This window comes from Cynoglossus semilaevis, chromosome 6 (assembly GCF_000523025.1).
Source record: "Cynoglossus semilaevis isolate Cse_v1.0 chromosome 6, Cse_v1.0, whole genome shotgun sequence".
Taxonomy (NCBI): domain Eukaryota; kingdom Metazoa; phylum Chordata; class Actinopteri; order Pleuronectiformes; family Cynoglossidae; genus Cynoglossus; species Cynoglossus semilaevis.
This window is the reverse complement of record NC_024312.1, coordinates 11,631,276-11,650,621: the sequence shown is the minus strand read 5'-3', so window position 1 is coordinate 11,650,621 and position 19,346 is coordinate 11,631,276. Positions and strand designations below refer to the sequence as shown.

General features: G+C 40.7%; 2 protein-coding genes across 4 annotated transcripts in view; one reads left to right on the top strand and one right to left on the bottom strand.

Moving 5' to 3' along the window:
- eea1 (early endosome antigen 1) overlaps nt 1-3,076 on the top strand; it is an 18,063-nt gene extending 14,987 nt beyond the window's left edge. The window contains exon 29 of the mRNA XM_008311980.3: nt 748-3,076. Within this exon, the coding sequence (XP_008310202.1) occupies nt 748-870 (123 nt within the window). The 3' untranslated portion in view covers nt 871-3,076. The remainder of the gene's footprint in view (nt 1-747) is intronic.
- On the bottom strand, nt 2,623-19,346 carry plekhg7 (pleckstrin homology domain containing, family G (with RhoGef domain) member 7). 3 transcript variants are annotated; one of them, XM_025056574.1, is made up of 18 exons: nt 18,759-19,020; nt 18,626-18,674; nt 17,416-18,205; nt 16,773-16,795; nt 14,199-14,290; nt 13,087-13,127; nt 12,710-12,811; nt 12,108-12,257; nt 11,558-11,653; nt 11,342-11,440; nt 10,283-10,396; nt 6,442-6,616; nt 5,605-5,720; nt 5,423-5,510; nt 5,250-5,329; nt 4,526-4,679; nt 4,114-4,211; nt 2,623-3,596 (listed from the first exon to the last, which is right to left on the bottom strand). In XM_025056574.1, exons 3-18 carry the CDS (start codon nt 18,049-18,051, stop codon nt 3,486-3,488), a joined length of 2,175 nt encoding a protein of 724 aa, XP_024912342.1. In that variant the 5' UTR covers nt 18,052-18,205; nt 18,626-18,674; nt 18,759-19,020; the 3' UTR covers nt 2,623-3,485. The 3 variants fall into 3 exon arrangements, with proteins under 3 accessions (XP_024912342.1, XP_016888457.1, XP_024912341.1); XM_017032968.2 differs by lacking the exons at nt 18,626-18,674; nt 18,759-19,020 and adding an exon at nt 19,031-19,346; XM_025056573.1 differs by having other exon boundaries at nt 18,626-19,020.

The window sequence follows — 19,346 nt, the reverse complement described above, 5'->3', positions numbered from 1 at the left end:
TGTAATCTCTGGTTCTTCATTAAAACAGAGAGGTGTTTCTCTATGGTTTGCCTGCGATGATAATTAAGGATGACTCGATACAACTTTTTTATGTCCGGTACCGATATCGCAACTTGGAGCATCTGCCGATACCAAATCAATCCGATACCTCCTTCTCTCATCCTAGTGTCTGGTTACGCCAGGCGTGGGCAAACCTTTTGACTTGCCCGCTGCAATTGTCCTACAATTGAACAGGGGGGCGGGGTCAGGAGCAGATAGATGGAGAGTCAGTGTAAACTAATATAAACGACTTGTCATGCATAAAGGCTAAAATGTTAAAATTATATTCTACGCCATCTATTGGGAAATGTTGGTATTGCAGGGAAATGGCAGAAGTATAATGATAATATAAATAAATTAAATCATTTGGAAAAGTTGAACGGTCCAGATCTGGCCCCTGGGCCTTAGTTTGCCTATGTCTGGGTTACGCCATTGGGTAAATCTGCTGCAAGAAATTAGTTTTAAAACTGATCATTGGACAAGTAGCATCAGGAACCCATTTTCATTTAGTACCTCACTCCAGTCAGCAAACATTTTTCGAGGGGAAATGTTTCATTTAGTCCTAGGAAAACGTCACCATATCTGTGTGTTGGTATACTTTTGAACGACCTAACCCCTGACCCTCCTGACCCCCTCCACCCGCCTGAGCCTGTACTTATGGACCGATGGTTGGTCTGACCTGCTTCTCTCCTCCTCTGTTGAATTCAGCACCACTGCAGACACTGTGGAAACATCTTCTGCGCCGAGTGTTCGTCCAAGAACGCCCTGACGCCGTACTCCAAAAAGCCAGTACGAGTGTGTGAGATATGCTTCGAAGAGCTCCAAGGATGATTTCCTCACCCCAGCGTCCCCTCCCCTGCCCTGCCTTAGCCTCCCCTCCACTTCTCTTTCTCTTCCCTCTCCCTCTCCCACTCCAGCAGGCAGGAAGCCCCTTGTCGTATTTAATGTGCACTATCCAGGACAGACTTCTTTCTGCACGTGACCATCAGAAGTCACTGATGTGATGCAGAGCCCTGTGACATGATGAGGCGGAGTTGGCCGGGAATGTCTTTATCTGTTTTTGTGCCTTTGCTACTTCTGTGGACCGCTGGAGAGCAGAGAGACAGGTCCACAGCCGTCCTGCTCTGTGTCCACGCTCACATCTGCTATCACTGTCCTCATCAAACCAGTGTGTGTGTGGTAGAACCGTATGTCTTTAGGCGGTGCGAGGTTGGACTGTCAGAGCGAAGTAGGGGGGAGAGAGAGGGGGTGACGTGGGAGTAACCAGGAAAATGACTGCTTCCCTCTTTTTTTAACATATCTGTAACTAAAATGTAACTATTTTTCTTTTCTCTGCGAACAGAGCGTATTCGTCGAATCGATTAAGAAAACGCATCAACATGAACGGCAAGAGTGAGATAGTTTTAAAGTATTTTTGTAAATTATTTACTTACGCTAACGTACTCCCATCTGCTGTGTGTGTGTGACGTTTGGCTTTTGAATGCATTTGTGTCTGTAAAAACTGATATCTGGTCTTTTTAAGTGTAAATACACCAAAGGTCTACCACAACCTTCAGTTTTAATTTAATATTTTAAACAACAGAAATAGTCACGAAGGTTAATATCAAGGATCATGTACAGAACAGTATTCCACAGCAGTGGGGGTTGAAAACACCTTCGACCTTAAAAGCACGTAAAAGACGTCACCTGTCAGTGTTTGTCTTCAATTTTTCCATCGCTTCCTTCGTGTTTCCTTCGGGGGGCAGCGTGAGTCTGATTCAATTGGTTCTGCTTTTTTATGGCCAAAGAATGTCTGAGCGGTATTCCAGACACGATGAAAGAGTTTGCTTTTCACAGCTCAGTATTTTGTCTCTTTGAGTTTTAAATTACAGCAACAGTTTATCAAGACCGTGATGATTTGACAAATCTCCTTTAAACTTTTTCTTTTTAATAATTGTGCTGACTTTGTGGATTGTTGACACAGTCAATGAAATGTTTTTGTGTGTGTGGGGGGGGGGTAATTTTTTTTCCTGCTGCTTCTTCTCATCCACACAAATCATTGACTACTGCTCAAACTGTGTGTGTGTGTGTGTGAGGAAGAGAAAAGGGAAAGAACGAGAGCTGTCACTGTGATGGCTGTGTCCCAGTTGGCTTGCAGCACCCTCAGCGTCCTACCACAGGTAATCTCAGACACTCGATCTTTGGTCAGTGCCACTGACTCAGCACCTGTTCCCACCTTCTCCTGGTTTGATAGTCAACAAGACTAATGCTACTAAAGCAGTGGTGACTGTTTCAATAAAACTTTGAACAGCTGACAATAAATACTTCAACTCATAAATGCGACTGACAGACCTGGCTGCTGCTGCTGCTGGTTTTGTTTTTTCCACTTTGTCTCCACCTCTGGTGGATTCTGGGACATGTTCAGTTGAGTTTACCTTGTGGACACTGACTTCATTCATTGGTGACCACCCAGTTTGGGTGTAGTTTTCTGCTATTGTAACTGTTGGAGATTGTTGGAGGCTCGGGTGTTTGAGGCATAGTAGGATTCAGTGGTGTTGCATTCAGGTGCAGCTGTCACTGCAACCTAATTGCTTCTCATTTGTATTTTATGACACACATGTTGGTGTGATCTTTAGTGCAATTGCTCCAACTCTGGCAGAAAGAGATGACATAACACTGAAAGCTGTAACCGCAGATCTGACATGGTGACAAGCGGTCAGGCTCGTCCAAATTAGCCCTTTACGCTTTTCCACGTCTGCTACAAACTGTCAAACGGCTGTTTTCCTTTCAACGTTTCATCAGTTTTGTTCTGTCTACCTCAGATTGGAAACGGGAAAAGCACTCTTTCTGAACCTTAGACACCACCTGTATTGTATAAACGGCCTACATTTCACTCACAGTTGAAGTTGACTATTACCCACATCTGTGGAGATGATTTGCACCTTAACTCTAATCTTGGCGTCTCTGTCAGAACTCAAACCACGGCTGTAGAACCACCGGTTCTATTCAGCCTTTCCAGTTTCATGTACTCATGTCAAAATGCTTCTTGATTTAAAAAGTCATAATTCTCTTTGTAAATGTTTGTAATGAAAGAAAACAAAAATAAATATATACAACACTTGTGGATGTGAAACCATGGCAACAGTGAAAACTACGTGGATCATTTGTGTTGGACTTGACAACACAGCTGTGGTCGGCTTCCTGTTAGTGCTGGTTACCATGCATGATGACGTCATGTCGCTTGTGCTCTCTCCATGTCACATCTGTTAGTGAACGTGTTCCTCAGGCCAACACGGTGACTAAAACCTGAAATAGTGTTCAAAACCTGTTTGTTTACTAATCACTGCATTTACAAACACAAGTAGCAGCTGCCAACGGAGGTAAACACCGAGTTTAAATCCTAGAGCAGCTCCAGAGTCAGTTTTAAAAGCCTCCAGGTGAGGAGCCGCTTCTTCGTTTGTGTTCTCTCATATCTGTGAAGACTCCAGCCACAGTGAGGCGGTCCTGAGCCGCGGCTGCTCAGACTGTTGCTTCAGTAGTGTCATGACGGCGCCCTCTATGTTTGACATCCAAACTTTCTGGAAAAACAGCAAGGAATCAGACAGATGTCATGATGTTTTCTCAGTGTTAGGCTAAGGTATACATGAAAATTGGATTGAAACCTAATGCTGCTCCCAATGCACAAATATAGGCTTTAAGCAAAGGCATATACAGTATAAGAATCTTTGAAATGTGAACCTATAATGTAGTGACACCCACTCAGTAACCAGATTAAGACATAAACACCTGCCTAACAAAAGAATTGTTATGAAACATGAGCGCCAAACTATGCAGGTAGGATCAGGAGTTTCTTTACTCCACCTTTTTCTCCAGGAGAAAAACAATTGTGTGTTGCTTAGTAACATCCTTTGACAACAAGGTCCAGAACAGACTACAGTTGATCCTTCATTATTAGTAATTAAATATGTTTTGTCAAGCAGCTTTAGTCTGGTTTTCCTCACGTCCCTGTTGGCAGCCATTTTTTTGTCAGCTCCCTGCACTGCAGCTGTGTCAAACTTCTCAGATGCTTGTACTGTATCTGGTGTGCACTGTTACCTTGACGGACTCCGATGCAGCCTGGAAGATGAACGCTCCGACACACTGCTGGTAGCGGATCTGGTGCATGATTATGAAAGAGTGGGGAAGCCCTGATGCTACAACAAAACAAAACAAAAAATCATGTGTATGAAAAATAACACAGGAACAGTACTGGCTTTGAGCATGACATCTGACTTGGACTAAAAATAGTTTTGAAGTGAAAGCGAAAGTGAATTATTGCGCACAATGAAAAGTATCCCCTGCCTTTACCCAAACGGTTGCAGGTATTGGTCGATATCAGAATTGGAAATGAAATGATTGGACAATATCTGCGAAAAGTTCATATCGGACATCTACAGCCACGACCTATTATCACATGGTAACTTGTCGTAGGTTCTAGTGCGTGAGACAGCAGGTGTGTTATCAGTACTTGAGGCGTTGAGCTGATCGATGTTCTTGAGCTGGAGTCGGTCCAGAGAAACAGGCTGGTCGAGCACGGTGAAGGTACATCCCTCCTTCAGCAGCTGATCCAGCTCCGGGTTGTGGGGCAGCTTCAGAGGATTCTGGTCTGGACCAACAGATCTCTGAACAAGACAGAGCACAAAAGTTATACTCAATGAAATTTGACTTTGTAACCAATCATAAATGAGGATTGTATCTTCAAAAAGTACTTTTTGTGTGTTAAAATCCTTTATAGGTGCAGGGGTTTGTTTTATCAATTTCTGTTGCTCTTAAACGTGTTTGTGCTGAGCCTTTTCATTGATCCAAATCCGTAACAGCTTTTCCACTTCTTCTAATGTCTGACGTCTTTCCTTGGTGATCACAGTCACTTCCTTGTCAACTTTAGCTTCTTTTATTGCTTCCTTGTTCTTAATGATGGTGAATAATCATGGACTTTGCTAAGCCACACCGTAAAGCCAGACCACAGTTCTTAGCGTGTATATCCCGAGCCACGCGCTCAGTCACTCAGTGATCACTTTCTGCCCTCCTGATATTGTTGAACCAAATGGCAAAAATTTTTGTTCGTGAACCAAATAGTTCGAAATGGGAGGCGTTCGACAACCGAGGTTCCACTGTACACTGAAGCAGTCGGAGAAAAGCCTATAATAGGTCAGATGAGGATGGAGCAGAAAGAGAGAGCCATTCCACTGTACCTTCTTGTTCCTCTTGATCTTGGTGATCAACAGGAATTCATCGAACAGGAAAAGGTAAACATCGACCAGTTTAGCGTTCTCTGTGAAGACCCAGAACAGTAGAAGGTGAGAGAGTTCGTCAAAATCAAATAAACATCTACAAACGATGTTCATTTCTCCTGGTGCTAACGTACCTGTCAGCACCAGTTTCCCATCATGCAGCAGACTTCTGTGGGAAATAAGATTCTCCAGAGTGACGGTCTTCAGAAGACGCTTCAGGTTCTGGAAAAATAAAAAAACATGTCATAATGTCTCATAGAAAAACTACACTGGGAAATAAATCTGTATAATTTCCATTTAATCCCAGATGACGAACCTCAGGGATGAAGGAGCGCTTGTCTCTCTCCCACACTGGAAGCCACACCAGAGCATCTCGAAGCCGCTTCACCTTCTGGTAGTTTTCCAACCATTTGACCTTTCCCTCTAAGTCACCTGCAAAACAGAAGAAAATTAGTAATTTTAGCATGCACATAGCGTGGTGTCACTGTCTTCTTTTAGTAAAACACTAATGGTCGTGCTGAGGGTTAAAATGGGCTCAGAGCTGACGCCCTGCTGGCTCACGTGGGAACTAATATCAGTTGGTTTGGTAATAAAACCTTACTTTATCTGTGCCTACATGGACTGACAGTATCTGGAAAAACAACATCTCACTGATCTTTTAGAATAAATAATTTCCACACCCAGAGGACGTTGGCCCACGCCCCTCTGCTGCACGGAGTCACCTTTGACAGACATTCTATAAATATTAAATAAAAAGGGTGTGAGCTACTGTAGCTATGGAAAAAAACAGTCACTCTGCAGGTGAAAGGTACATGACTAATGGGGCGGTTACAGTTGTATGAGGTATTATATGAATGCTAATTTTGTTAATAGCTAATTGGCTTTTCATACAGAAAACTCTGGGTTAAAGAAGTGTTACTGCACTTTAGGACTTTTGAAATACATTTTAAAACACACTTTTGAATTAGTTATTATATTTACACATAAGAGACATAAAGAAAATAAAAAAAGTACACTTTCAGTTAAGTTTTGATTGCTTTGGTCTATGCCCAAAATGACTACTGGTATACTACCTACTGGTATACTACCTACTCAACTTCAATAGCAGATCACAGAACACAAGTTGTCAGGTGAGAGTGTGTGTGCTGCTCACATATCGATGTGTCCACCACCTCCGCTATGGCCTGATAGCCTCTGCTGTCATCCTCCATCTGGCTTTTCTTTGCAATATTTCGCAACAGCAGTGGGTATCGTGTTAGCCTTTGTAAAGGTGCAACCAACAGGTCACGCAGCTGCAGCCGCCGGCACTGTTCGTTCCGCTCACACCACTAAAGATGAAATAGTGCAAAAAGAAGGAGAAGGGGACAGGGGTCAGAGAGGTCAAGAGGTGAGAGGTCGGCTGAGGCTCACACAACATGGTAGACCAACAGACAATCAGTGTCATATATACCTGTCTCTGAACTATATAATCAAGATCATTAAAATAAGTGTCTTATATATATATGTATATACTGTATATATATATATATATATCCATCCATCCATCCATTTTCATCCGCTTATCCGTTTCCGGGTCGCGGGGGCAGCAGTCGCCACCCAAATCACATTGCACCGTACCAAACCTTCCTGCGGGTGGTGAGTCCACTGGAAGGTATTAACCGCCCTAACCGGGATTCGAACTTGCCCAGGAGGTGAACCCTGGGGTTCCACACCAATGACAGAGACATTGCCTCTGGGCCAAAGCGCCACTATATATATATATATGTATATATATATGTATATATATATATACATATATATATATACATATATACTGTATATATAATAAGTCTACAAGTGACAAGTTGACTGACACATTTGTCAGATGGACTGTTAGGGACTGTGGACTGATTGATGATTTGAAAACAACTCTAAACACGTTCTCCAAGCCAGCGTTAATCTGTACATAAAAGGCATACAAGGAATGTTTTACATAGTTATTACATATTTAGGTATGATTTAAGTTTTTGTGTACATTTTCCTATATTTATGAGTGTATCATTTGGATACGTCACAAATAAAAACCACTCATATACAGAAAAAGAGAACAAAACTGGTCATATTTGGTAACGACTATCACAGTCAAACTGGCAGTAACTGTGAGCATGAAGGAATGGGCTCAGTTCTTCTAACTAATGCAGCTGTACTCCTCCAATCACACTGTAACATACCGTAATCTTTATTTAAGCCCTGTGATTCACATACTGGACTGACACAAACTTAAAGACACCATGTTTAACCTGTACACAAATGTCAGTTTTGTACAAACATGCCTTTTAGTTATTGTGAAACCATTTTGTTAGAATAAATATTGGTTCAGGAGTTTTGTAACCCTAATAACAAACACACACAAAGATCAATAGAGATCAATACAAACACCCGGAGGCTTTTGATCCACTGATTCACTACAACCTGACTCACCCAGAAAATAACTCTGAACATTGGAGTCAAAAGAAACACGGTGCAAACATACAGCTGCAGCTTGATTGGTGCCTTGTTTGAACCAATAAGAATTCAGTTTTTAAGAGAGGGAACTGATCTGTCAACAGATGTTTTAGCTGTTTTAGCTGTCAGCAAGTTAGCGATCTCTAAGTGCTTAGGACATCAAGCTTAGTCGTTCTGTTGAGAGTTCGCATATTACCATCTTGCTCGATTGAATCTTGAGGTTTCTTGGTTATGCTAGTTTAAATGTGGTCAGTAGTAGTTAATAGTTCATTTTTGCTAACTCATTAAGATGTTTTTTTATCTGTAAAAGCACATATAGTATTACAGACTATATCTAAACCAACATTTATTTGACAATATGACATGTCATTTCTGACAGTAAACCTAAAGGTATAATACTATATTGTGACTTTTCATGTAATTCCAATATACTTTTTTTAAATGTTCTTTAAATGTAGATTATCTTCAGGGTGTAAAATATACACATTGAATGAGAAAGAGAAAGATAGGGGGGGGGAGGCGGGGTGGGGGGGGGGGGGGGGGGGGTTACTGTGGGAAACTGAGTGACCTCGATCAAAGACTGTGCTCTCTCTGTGCTTCTCATAGTTTTCCTGCACTGCTACCAATTAATTCAGGAGTTTGGCCGAGCAGCAGGACAAACATTGTCTGTCCTGCCAATGTAAATATGTATGACAACGGGGAAGGTTACAAACGTGACAAATGCTCCCATTCCTGTCCTCAGCAAACCTGATTGGTTGTTGTTTAAAATGCTTCTCCTGCAGAGGTTTGCATCATGTTGCCACGTACTGTACTGTACTGTATGTACAAAGCGTCACTACCAACACACACAGACACACACAGTTATGATCAGCCCTTCTGTACCTTGATGTAAGATCCAAAGTCCTCTCTGGGCTTCAAGCTGTCCAGATAAAGCACAGCAGTGGAATAGTTGAGGCAGTACTTTTGAAGGCAGTGACAAATGCTCTCCTGAAAAGCCTAACAACACACAGTCATAGATTCAGATTTAAAAGGTAAAACAAATTCCAAATGTGTGAAATGGCTTCTACATTTTCTGACATTTTTCTTTTCCTGATAAATTCTGATTTGATCAGATTTTAAATGAACTTTGTAGCTATTTATTATTGATTGTCTAATCGTAAATCGTTCAGCTATTTCAAAGGTCATGGTGAAATCAAGGTTTCAATATATGTTTATTTTTGTTATCTTTGTTATCATACACCTAAATCACTAGCACTATAGAGGGTTTCATGAGAGTGCTTATTCCACTGCACTGTGTTGCTGTAGACCAGGGGTGACTCGAGAGCAGATCAGGATCTACCATTGGATCACAATGGGAGCCTTAGTAGATTATGAGCTATTAAAAAAACTAAATATAAACAGTATATATATACATATATATATAATTCTATTTATATAGATATATATTGATACAATATAATAAAAACTATATATATCTTTCTATAGTGTGTATTAATGAGCTTATACTATAAGAATTGAATCATATTTTGCCATACAGCTATATGCATTTAATCAATACCCAAACAAATAGTGTCTATATGTTTACATATGTATGTAGCTCCGTAGACACCCCTGCTCTAATTTCCCAGCCTGGGGTAAATAAAGTCTATCTATCTATCTGTTTTTTGCTCACATATTCTCATACATCTTTACTTTCTTTACAATAAAAACAGTTACTCATAATTATATTATAAAATATATCTAATAAGGTCATCTCCTGTATTATATTATTTCACCTGTATAACAAATACTACAGTTTTCTGACTTGTCCTCATCAGTTTCTTATAGATGGATAGATATACTTTCTTGATCCCAAGCTGGGATATCACAGTGTTTATCAGCAGCAGACAGCAAAGTTAATGGGTTTGTGCGTGTCCACACGTTTGTTGTTGTCACACTTGCCTTGCTCAGCAGCTCCAGCAGGGCGGACCCACCATCCTGTGCAACCTCCAATGTGTCTTTAATGACGCGCAGTAGGTTTTTCAGAAAACCAAAGCTCACCTGCAGCAGAAAACACTTGTGTCAGGTGTTACAGGCAGAGGTCAGGAGTGAGCAGCCCACTCCTTCTTTTAATTAGTAACAATTGGTAACAATATAAAATAAATCACTAGGTCTCACCAGGCAAAGCTCATTCAGGTTTGCAAATAGCCTCCAGGTGTCGATGTCCATCAAGGAACTTTTTGTCTGGAGGTTTGTGAGTGTAGCAAAAAACACCTGAAAGCAACAAAAGAAGTCAGGGACAAAGTGTGCTTAGGCTCGCTGTTGTGTCAGCATCAAATTTCAAATCCACTGCCGTAAGGAACGAAACTGAAAAGCCCAGAAAGACTTCTACGTGCGCCTGAATGGCAGGAATTCAGGGAGAGGATGAACGATGACAAAGCAGACGGCATCGGATTTGTACTGTACTGTATGTACAAAGCGTCACTACCAACACACACAGACACACACAGTTATGATCAGCCCTTCTGTACCTTGATGTAAGATCCAAAGTCCTCTCTGGGCTTCAAGCTGTCCAGATAAAGCACAGCAGTGGAATAGTTGAGGCAGTACTTTTGAAGGCAGTGACAAATGCTCTCCTGAAAAGCCTAACAACACACAGTCATAGATTCAGATTTAAAAGGTAAAACAAATTCCAAATGTGTGAAATGGCTTCTACATTTTCTGACATTTTTCTTTTCCTGATAAATTCTGATTTGATCAGATTTTAAATGAACTTTGTAGCTATTTATTATTGATTGTCTAATCGTAAATCGTTCAGCTATTTCAAAGGTCATGGTGAAATCAAGGTTTCAATATATGTTTATTTTTGTTATCTTTGTTATCATACACCTAAATCACTAGCACTATAGAGGGTTTCATGAGAGTGCTTATTCCACTGCACTGTGTTGCTGTAGACCAGGGGTGACTCGAGAGCAGATCAGGATCTACCATTGGATCACAATGGGAGCCTTAGTAGATTATGAGCTATTAAAAAAACTAAATATAAACAGTATATATATACATATATATATAATTCTATTTATATAGATATATATTGATACAATATAATAAAAACTATATATATCTTTCTATAGTGTGTATTAATGAGCTTATACTATAAGAATTGAATCATATTTTGCCATACAGCTATATGCATTTAATCAATACCCAAACAAATAGTGTCTATATGTTTACATATGTATGTAGCTCCGTAGACACCCCTGCTCTAATTTCCCAGCCTGGGGTAAATAAAGTCTATCTATCTATCTGTTTTTTGCTCACATATTCTCATACATCTTTACTTTCTTTACAATAAAAACAGTTACTCATAATTATATTATAAAATATATCTAATAAGGTCATCTCCTGTATTATATTATTTCACCTGTATAACAAATACTACAGTTTTCTGACTTGTCCTCATCAGTTTCTTATAGATGGATAGATATACTTTATTGATCCCAAGCTGGGATATCACAGTGTTTATCAGCAGCAGACAGCAAAGTTAATGGGTTTGTGCGTGTCCACACGTTTGTTGTTGTCACACTTGCCTTGCTCAGCAGCTCCAGCAGGGCGGACCCACCATCCTGTGCAACCTCCAATGTGTCTTTAATGACGCGCAGTAGGTTTTTCAGAAAACCAAAGCTCACCTGCAGCAGAAAACACTTGTGTCAGGTGTTACAGGCAGAGGTCAGGAGTGAGCAGCCCACTCCTTCTTTTAATTAGTAACAATTGGTAACAATATAAAATAAATCACTAGGTCTCACCAGGCAAAGCTCATTCAGGTTTGCAAATAGCCTCCAGGTGTCGATGTCCATCAAGGAACTTTTTGTCTGGAGGTTTGTGAGTGTAGCAAAAAACACCTGAAAGCAACAAAAGAAGTCAGGGACAAAGTGTGCTTAGGCTCGCTGTTGTGTCAGCATCAAATTTCAAATCCACTGCCGTAAGGAACGAAACTGAAAAGCCCAGAAAGACTTCTACGTGCGCCTGAATGGCAGGAATTCAGGGAGAGGATGAACGATGACAAAGCAGACGGCATCGGATTTCAATTAGTTTTAGTCTATTTATATGTTGCATTTCTTATGCATATCTGTTGGACAATTAAAAAATATCCTGGCCTTGATGAGACATCCTAGTTTTTGTTTAGGGTTGGTAACAGAATACTGTAAATATGAAAGAAAAATGGGAAGGAATGGGCAGCCAGTTGTTGAAGACAACACAAGATATTTTAATACAATGGTAAGGGAAGAGTGCTAATGGAGAAATGCTGCACAATTTAGCATGTATTATGTGTGTGTGTGTGTGTGTTTGAGTCACCTCTTTGAGAACCATAAGCTGATCCAGGAAGTAGACACACTCACTGGTGAAGAGCTCCCAGATGGCTTCATGGCTCTTAAAGCCCTGAGGAGGAGAGGTGGCACTCACCTGGAAGGACTGGTCCCGCAGGAACTCGGCCACAGAGTATTCCTGAAGAAAAAGGAAAATCATTGGACTGACAGGGAAAGGAAACACAACTGAAAGACAGAGCATAAACGGGAAGAATGTACATTTATTTTCAGAACAGTCTTTTACACATGATGAAGTTTAGCAGGGAACTTTAAAGTCACTACACGCTGCCCCATAGTTCCAACAGACAAATGTCAGTGTTTGTTTATATTTGTGCTCACGCTCCATCTGATGAGTTACAGCCTGGAAATTCAGGTTTTGCACTGAGCAGAAGAAGCTGCTTCTTCTTCTTTTTTTTTACTACCATCCTGTTTTTTCTGAGCCAATGTTAAACATTGAAATCTGTTTGAATTAGGAATCTGAATATCATGGCTGTTCAAATGTTGCTCTGCATATGCAATCAACGCAGTGATTTACACTGGAGGTTTGTGCAGATGATTTTTTCTTCACTGCAGACAGAACTTATTTCTCACCTTATACTTCTGAAAGTCATTGTTCCTCCAGTCTTGAATCTGCACTGCTGAGAGACATTTTTCAATATTGGACACCGCACCTGTTTGCAACTTCCCTTTAGTCTGAAAAACAACAGAAAATTGTTGACCCAATGGCAATGAGGAATTAAAGAGTTGATCAGCAAATCAACAAGATTTACAATACATCTGGAGTCCAATTTAAAAAGCCACTAACGGTTAGGAGGAACCACATTTAGTAACTGATTCAGCAAGTAGGTCAGAGAACAATGAGTGCAGAAATGATTCTTTAACTGAGAAACAGAGAATGTCCAGAAACTACACACATAACTGCAGCTGTCACTCAACAACCACAGAAAAGAAAAATACTGTCCACCTACCGTACTCCGCCGTGAAAAAGGCCACTTTGTCTTTTTGTTATCTGTCAAATCAAGAAGAGGAACCCAAATGAAAACACAAAAGTAAAAAAATAAAGTGCACTGAGATTAAATTAAACTGGGCTAAACCTGATGACACTCGTTTTTTTCCGACTAACTGTCAGTGTGTTAATAGCAGCATTGTCAGTGACACCAAATACTCAGTGGAAATTATCCAATTTGCATTCTGTCATACCTCAGCGTTATCTGCTTCAATGACACATGTTACAAGTGTTTATTGGCTTTGTAGAGGCACGCGTGGGGACGTTAAAACATCATACGTTAATTATTGCGTGTGAACACAGAAAAATACAAGTGCAAACATTACATCTGCTGCCTTTTTGTTTTTGTTTTAAAACGTTTGTTTTACCTGAATGTGACTCATTTAGTGACTCCATAATGAATACATGACTTGTATGTCCATTAGTTTTATGCATGTCTCAAGGTATGGATATAGAACACTGTCAAATGGCCATATCTACTTTCCTATATGTCATGTTTACGTTACATTACACAAATGCAGAATTTTTTTAATGCAATTTTAGTATTACCATTATTACTGTTAATTATGGAATATTGTTAATTGTCTTTGTCTTTATGACGATTGATGGTTCTAACAAACAACAAAACATTCTGCTTAATTGCCAGTATTGCAGTAGTCTTGTATACATAAATAAAATGTATGCATGTATGATTCAGTGTTTGTATGCAAAATATGTTGCAGTACATAATGTAAACGTCTACAATCCTTCTAGTTATTAGTAGGTTTTGGACACTGTTAAAAATGACTTAACTGTAAAAACTGTTAAAAAGAATTATACCACTGTTATGTTGCACTGCACTTGACTGACAACAGGTTTAAACCATGAATGCTCCTGGTTAGGGTGTTATGTTGGGGAAGATAGTTTGACAAAACTTTTATCATTATTTATTTAGACCGGCAACATTTATATAAGAATGTGAGTTGTCTTTTATTTCCCACGTACAGTCAGTAGCCAATTTCACCTAATTCAAATCTCTATGTCACTGCTGCACAAACTAGCATGCATGATGTGTTATGGTGCCAGTGACTATACCGGCAACTCCGTTGGATACAAACAGGTCTCCTGGTGAAACATCTAATCCTGGTAAACTGACGACCACAGAACTGCGTCGTCTCTCCTGGAGCCTGGGGAAGTGAAATGACAAGCAGAAGCAGGCGGCTGAGTAACACGATGAGGCAACACACAGACGAGCCAATAATAAAACTGGCTACAATACATGACATTTTAAATTAAGCTGCTTAGAATCATGTTTACCAGGACAATTACATTCTGACAGTAACTTAATCTGCCATAAAGATGACAGACCCAGAACACGTCACAATTCCTTTCGTTACACAACATGAAATGCTAGTGGAACGTTTGGGTTGTGTTCCATGTTGCAGGTTTACACTAGTTGGAATAGCTGTTACACTTAATCACCCATTTGGTGAGGGAGGGGGCGCTGTGGGAGCTCCGAAATTCAAACCATAGATCTGAACATATGCCATTAAAATTGTGTTTTAAAGACACAAAAATGTTTCTATTTAACGACAATTCTTCAAAACAACTTTTTTTTTACCCTTCCATTTTACTCTCCACTGGTGCCGGGTTTTCATCCCCAGCTCTGTGCTGACAACTGAGTATGTTTTAATTGGTGCCTACATGAATATAATTCAAAACGTTGTCCCATGAACACAAGAAGTGGTCTGACATCTTTATCTTCAAAACCTGATTATTTGGTGACAAAACAACGCTGACCAAATCTTTGCCAACACTAACATGACACTTGTTGTCTTTCATTCATGGCTAAAGTCAAACAGAAATGAGGTTCATGGCAACTAGAAAACTAGAAAAGCTGGTTTTGTCAACGGTAAAATTCTCTTTTTGCACACTGACAATGATGTACAGCTTGTCAGTGACCCTTGCTAACATGTTGCGATTTGAAGTCTTAAATTCCTTAAATCTCTGCCACAAAAACAACCGGTTAAAAATAGAAAGAATAATAATAATAATTATAATAATAAAAAGTTGAACCATGCCACATTATAAAAGACAAATACATGAACAGGCTTATCACTGTTATCAGGGATAGATTATAGGGAAGTCTGGCTTCTAACTTACTGTTCCTGTTTATGACATTACTATAAAGTGAAGGAGAAGTCAAAGCAAAGGGAACAATGCTGGAACTGGTTCATTAGAGAACACTATTACGGATCAATTCTTCTTTATTTGACTGACTAGTCAGGCTGTCAACCTGAATGTTTCATGCATTCCGTGAGTTCTCACGTAGACAGCACAGCTACCGCCCCAACTGTGTACTATGAAAAAGAACAGATTGTCGTAAGCACCAGCTGTTCTTTGAGCAAGGGTCATGCTACTGGTAAATTATGTCATCAATACACAGGCAGCCAGTGATGAAGCAGTTAGAAGAAGGAGAAGAATCACCCTCAACACCTGGTGTTCAACATTTAGGAATAGGAAAAAATAAAAGAAAATTGGATACAAGTACAACACTAACTCAATTATGTTAAAGGAACTCAATGTTAGTCATACGCTGTAATCCATATGCACACAACACCCTTAACAGATTATGTTAAAGCCTTGATGTCATTTCTTTTATACTGGTGACTTTTGAATCTTATGCCGTTTTCAAACAGGGTGGAACTGCAGCCCATTGTGCAATAAAGTAAGCCAAACGTAATACACACCAGGTGCAAACCATGAGCAAAAACTGATATTTTGAAAATGTTAATGTTGTAAACATTCATCAAACAAACACTGTAATCCAGACGTCAAGTAACCGCCAGCTCTGACCAGTTTGGTTTAATGACAATCAATTAAAAATTTGTTGGTAGATCCACAAAGGTAAACTGGGAACTGGAAGCCGGACGGGACAGCGAGAGAAGCACTTGTTTAAACCAGGTCACGGCTTCTTTACACTTCAGTCCACCGTACTGTCACAAAGAAAATTCTGTTGCGTGGTGAGCACTCAGAAAGCCCTCTCTGTGTATGTCAGCCTCTCTGCCACGGAAAGCACATGCAAAAATGAGCGCTTTGTTCGCACACAAGAGGAGAAATAATGATGCCCCCAAAACAGGACTGTCCCTGCAAAGGCCTGAACACTGTAAGAGGCACAGTGCTGGGGTGTAATTACTGGGACAATAGCTGCCTAATTATCCAGAGAGAGGAAAAGCCCAGGACGCTCATTAGGAGGGGTGTGGGTTGAAGTGAAGAGAATACACCCTTAATGAAAGTTTGTCTAGTACCTACACAACCATGGGACTCTCATAACTAACCCTACCATGTTTATGCTCCATTAACAGAGGCATGAGTGCACAGTGGGGCTCCTTGAACCAAGGGGTCCTGTCATCTTAGCCTGCTCTAAGGCCGTCCGGTGAGCGCAGAATGCCGTGGAGCTCACACCACTGGAGTCGACACACTGCACGGATATACTTGTGCAAATGAAGTAACAGCAGAACGCAATGCAAATGAAGGTCAAAACAAATTTGAGAACTGTAGTACAGCTGAGCAGTTAGAGGAAATATAGACAACATTCATGCCATGCAAATATGTTCCCAACAGGGCTGCTATTTAAAAGACATGCAAAACAGGCCATTGTTCTCCTACCTTGAAGAGGAGTGGTCTTTCTCCTGTCGAAAAAACGGATATGCTGTGTTAAAAATTGTAAAAAAACAGCAACATTTTACACAATAATGATAATTAAAACTTCAAAGTATCAATGTCTAATACTGACTGTAGGCCATGCTTGCTGCACACTCAGCATTAAACACACGGTGTAAGGACTTCCTTGATCAACAACACAACTATATAACTTTCAAAGACATTCAAATTCGAATCACTCCGAGAGGCCACTTTAATTTAAAAGCCTGTGATATCTGTGGAGAATGTCAGGACTCTATTGAGAATGTGCTCCACTGAATGCCGCGAGTCGATGAATAGATCTGCCCATTATCTTTTCCCATCAGTCACTGACCCCTGCATTATTGGGTGACTGCTGACTGTGGTGAATGGGGGCCCAAGGAGAGCTCCTCCCTGGGCTCTCCAGGCAGTGGGCCTGGTCAGAGATGTCAGTGCATGTAACTGCTGATTCATTTGCTGTCAAAAGCCTACATTGTGAATTACCGCCACAGAAGGCAACTTGGTATAAGAGAGGGGGGCTTTAGTGGGGTAAGAAGGAATAAGTGTGTAATCGTTAACAATTTTAAGACAAAAGACAATAAGAATGGCACCTTAGTCCAAAGAAGCTTACCTCCACTGATTCATCTGCAAACTGAAATTCTTTAGTGAGAACCGGATGAGCACTTTGACATTCTTTTTTTGGTGACGTAACGCCATTTTCAATAGTCTTTGATCTGGTTCTCTGTCGACCACATGACGAATGAGGCTGACGATCAGAATAGAGCTCCCCGTCAGAGAGAGCGTTCGCTGCGAGAGGAGACTTGACTCTGCGTACCGGGTAAACTGTGCTTTTGGTAGATGGTGAGCATGCGGAGGAGAAGTCCTCCTGTTTGCTTATCCTCAACGAACCTGGAGGTTCCACCAGAGAACACCTGGTACTCCTCATCCTCCTCAGAGTAGGGGATGTAGAGATCCGGCCGGGGGCCTGTCGATTGAACTGGAACGCCGGTGCTACTAAATTGTCATCATCTAGCAGAGACAAATGCCTCAGCTTGGAGTGCGTCCGTGTAAGGTCTATACGCATCACGACAAGGTTGCTGGTCTGACTTTCCTTGTGCTCAACAGACCTTGAGTCCGTTTGTGTCTGTGCGTCCACCATTCTCGTGTTGAGAACTTCATTTTCGGCCCATTCGATGTAGTCCCAGTCCTGTTTCTTTTCAACGTCCCCGTGTTTGTCCTGCAGATAGACGTGCTTCAGTGTAGACATAATAAACCAAAAGGCATTGTACTGCCGCAAAGATCAGAAGAAGAAGAAAAAAAGAGAGTTTCATTCAACAGGCTGATCGGTTCATGTCCTCTCAGTGAAGGTCAGGTGATAATCCCACTGCATTCCAACACTTCACACCATTCACGTCTCAACACTGTGGGGAAAAAAAAAACATCAGTAAAGGTGACTGCTGACATACCAGATGTAGTCTGTAAAGAGCTGCCATTCACTACTGCAGACCACCTTAAAAACATTTAGCACAACATGTACACTAGCTTAATGATTTAGCTGATTTGTTCTTCATTCATTTTAACATGTAAAACAATCCATTGTTAATTAAATTATGGATTTACTTATTATTTGATTTATTTAATAACTAATTAACATATTACATATTTCTACATATTAGCTACAATTAAAGAAAGACTAAACCTATGCTGAAGGCTTCTTCTGGATTGGACAGTAACAGTATTGAACGTCAATACTTGATGCGAATACTCCACTGGAAGTTTAAATTAATGTGAAGTAAAACACAAAAAACAAAAGGCTCCTCTGTCTCTGACTATTTACTTACACGAAAAAAGCGGAGTCAAAGGTTCAGTGACCAGCACCATGGAGGTGGTCTATAACCAAAAATAACCGTTGGCAACATGTTCACCGAAATTAAAAAACAAAGAGAAAAAACTGAAGATTCGTCAAAACTCAACCTTCAACACGTTCTTGTCTCTCAAAGACAAACAATGGAACCTCTCCAGACTTTGCGACTTTTTCACTGAAGCTCATCACGGTGTGTGTTGCAGAAAACTTCAACTGAGTGTGGCAGTGTGCAGCCCCGTTCGCACAGTCAGGAGGTCGGAAAATAAAGGAGTTTACACCTGCTTTACTCTCGTGTTAAGACCAATATGAGCAGTACGAAAGTCAACACTGAGCACAAAACACACTAGCACTCGTTAAAGTTTTAAAACTCTGGCTTACTTACATCCTCCCGCGTCACACCACGACCTGCAGGAGCCGTGAAGGGAGACTGCGACAGGAAAACACACACATTGACGCTCATACAATGGTATAAACGTGTAGGTCCGTAAGAGTCGACGTTAGAGAGAAAAAGTGAAAGCTGAAAGTCAACCAGGAAAAGGATTAGGTGAAAATAGAGGACAGGAAGGAAGAGAAGAGGAGAGGAGAGGAGAGGAGAGGCTACTGCTGCTAAAGGTGCGACTGAGTATGAACGTAAGGTCAATGCATTCGCTTAGTCTCTCTCTCCTTCTTTCTCTCGCTCTCTCTCTCTTTCACACACA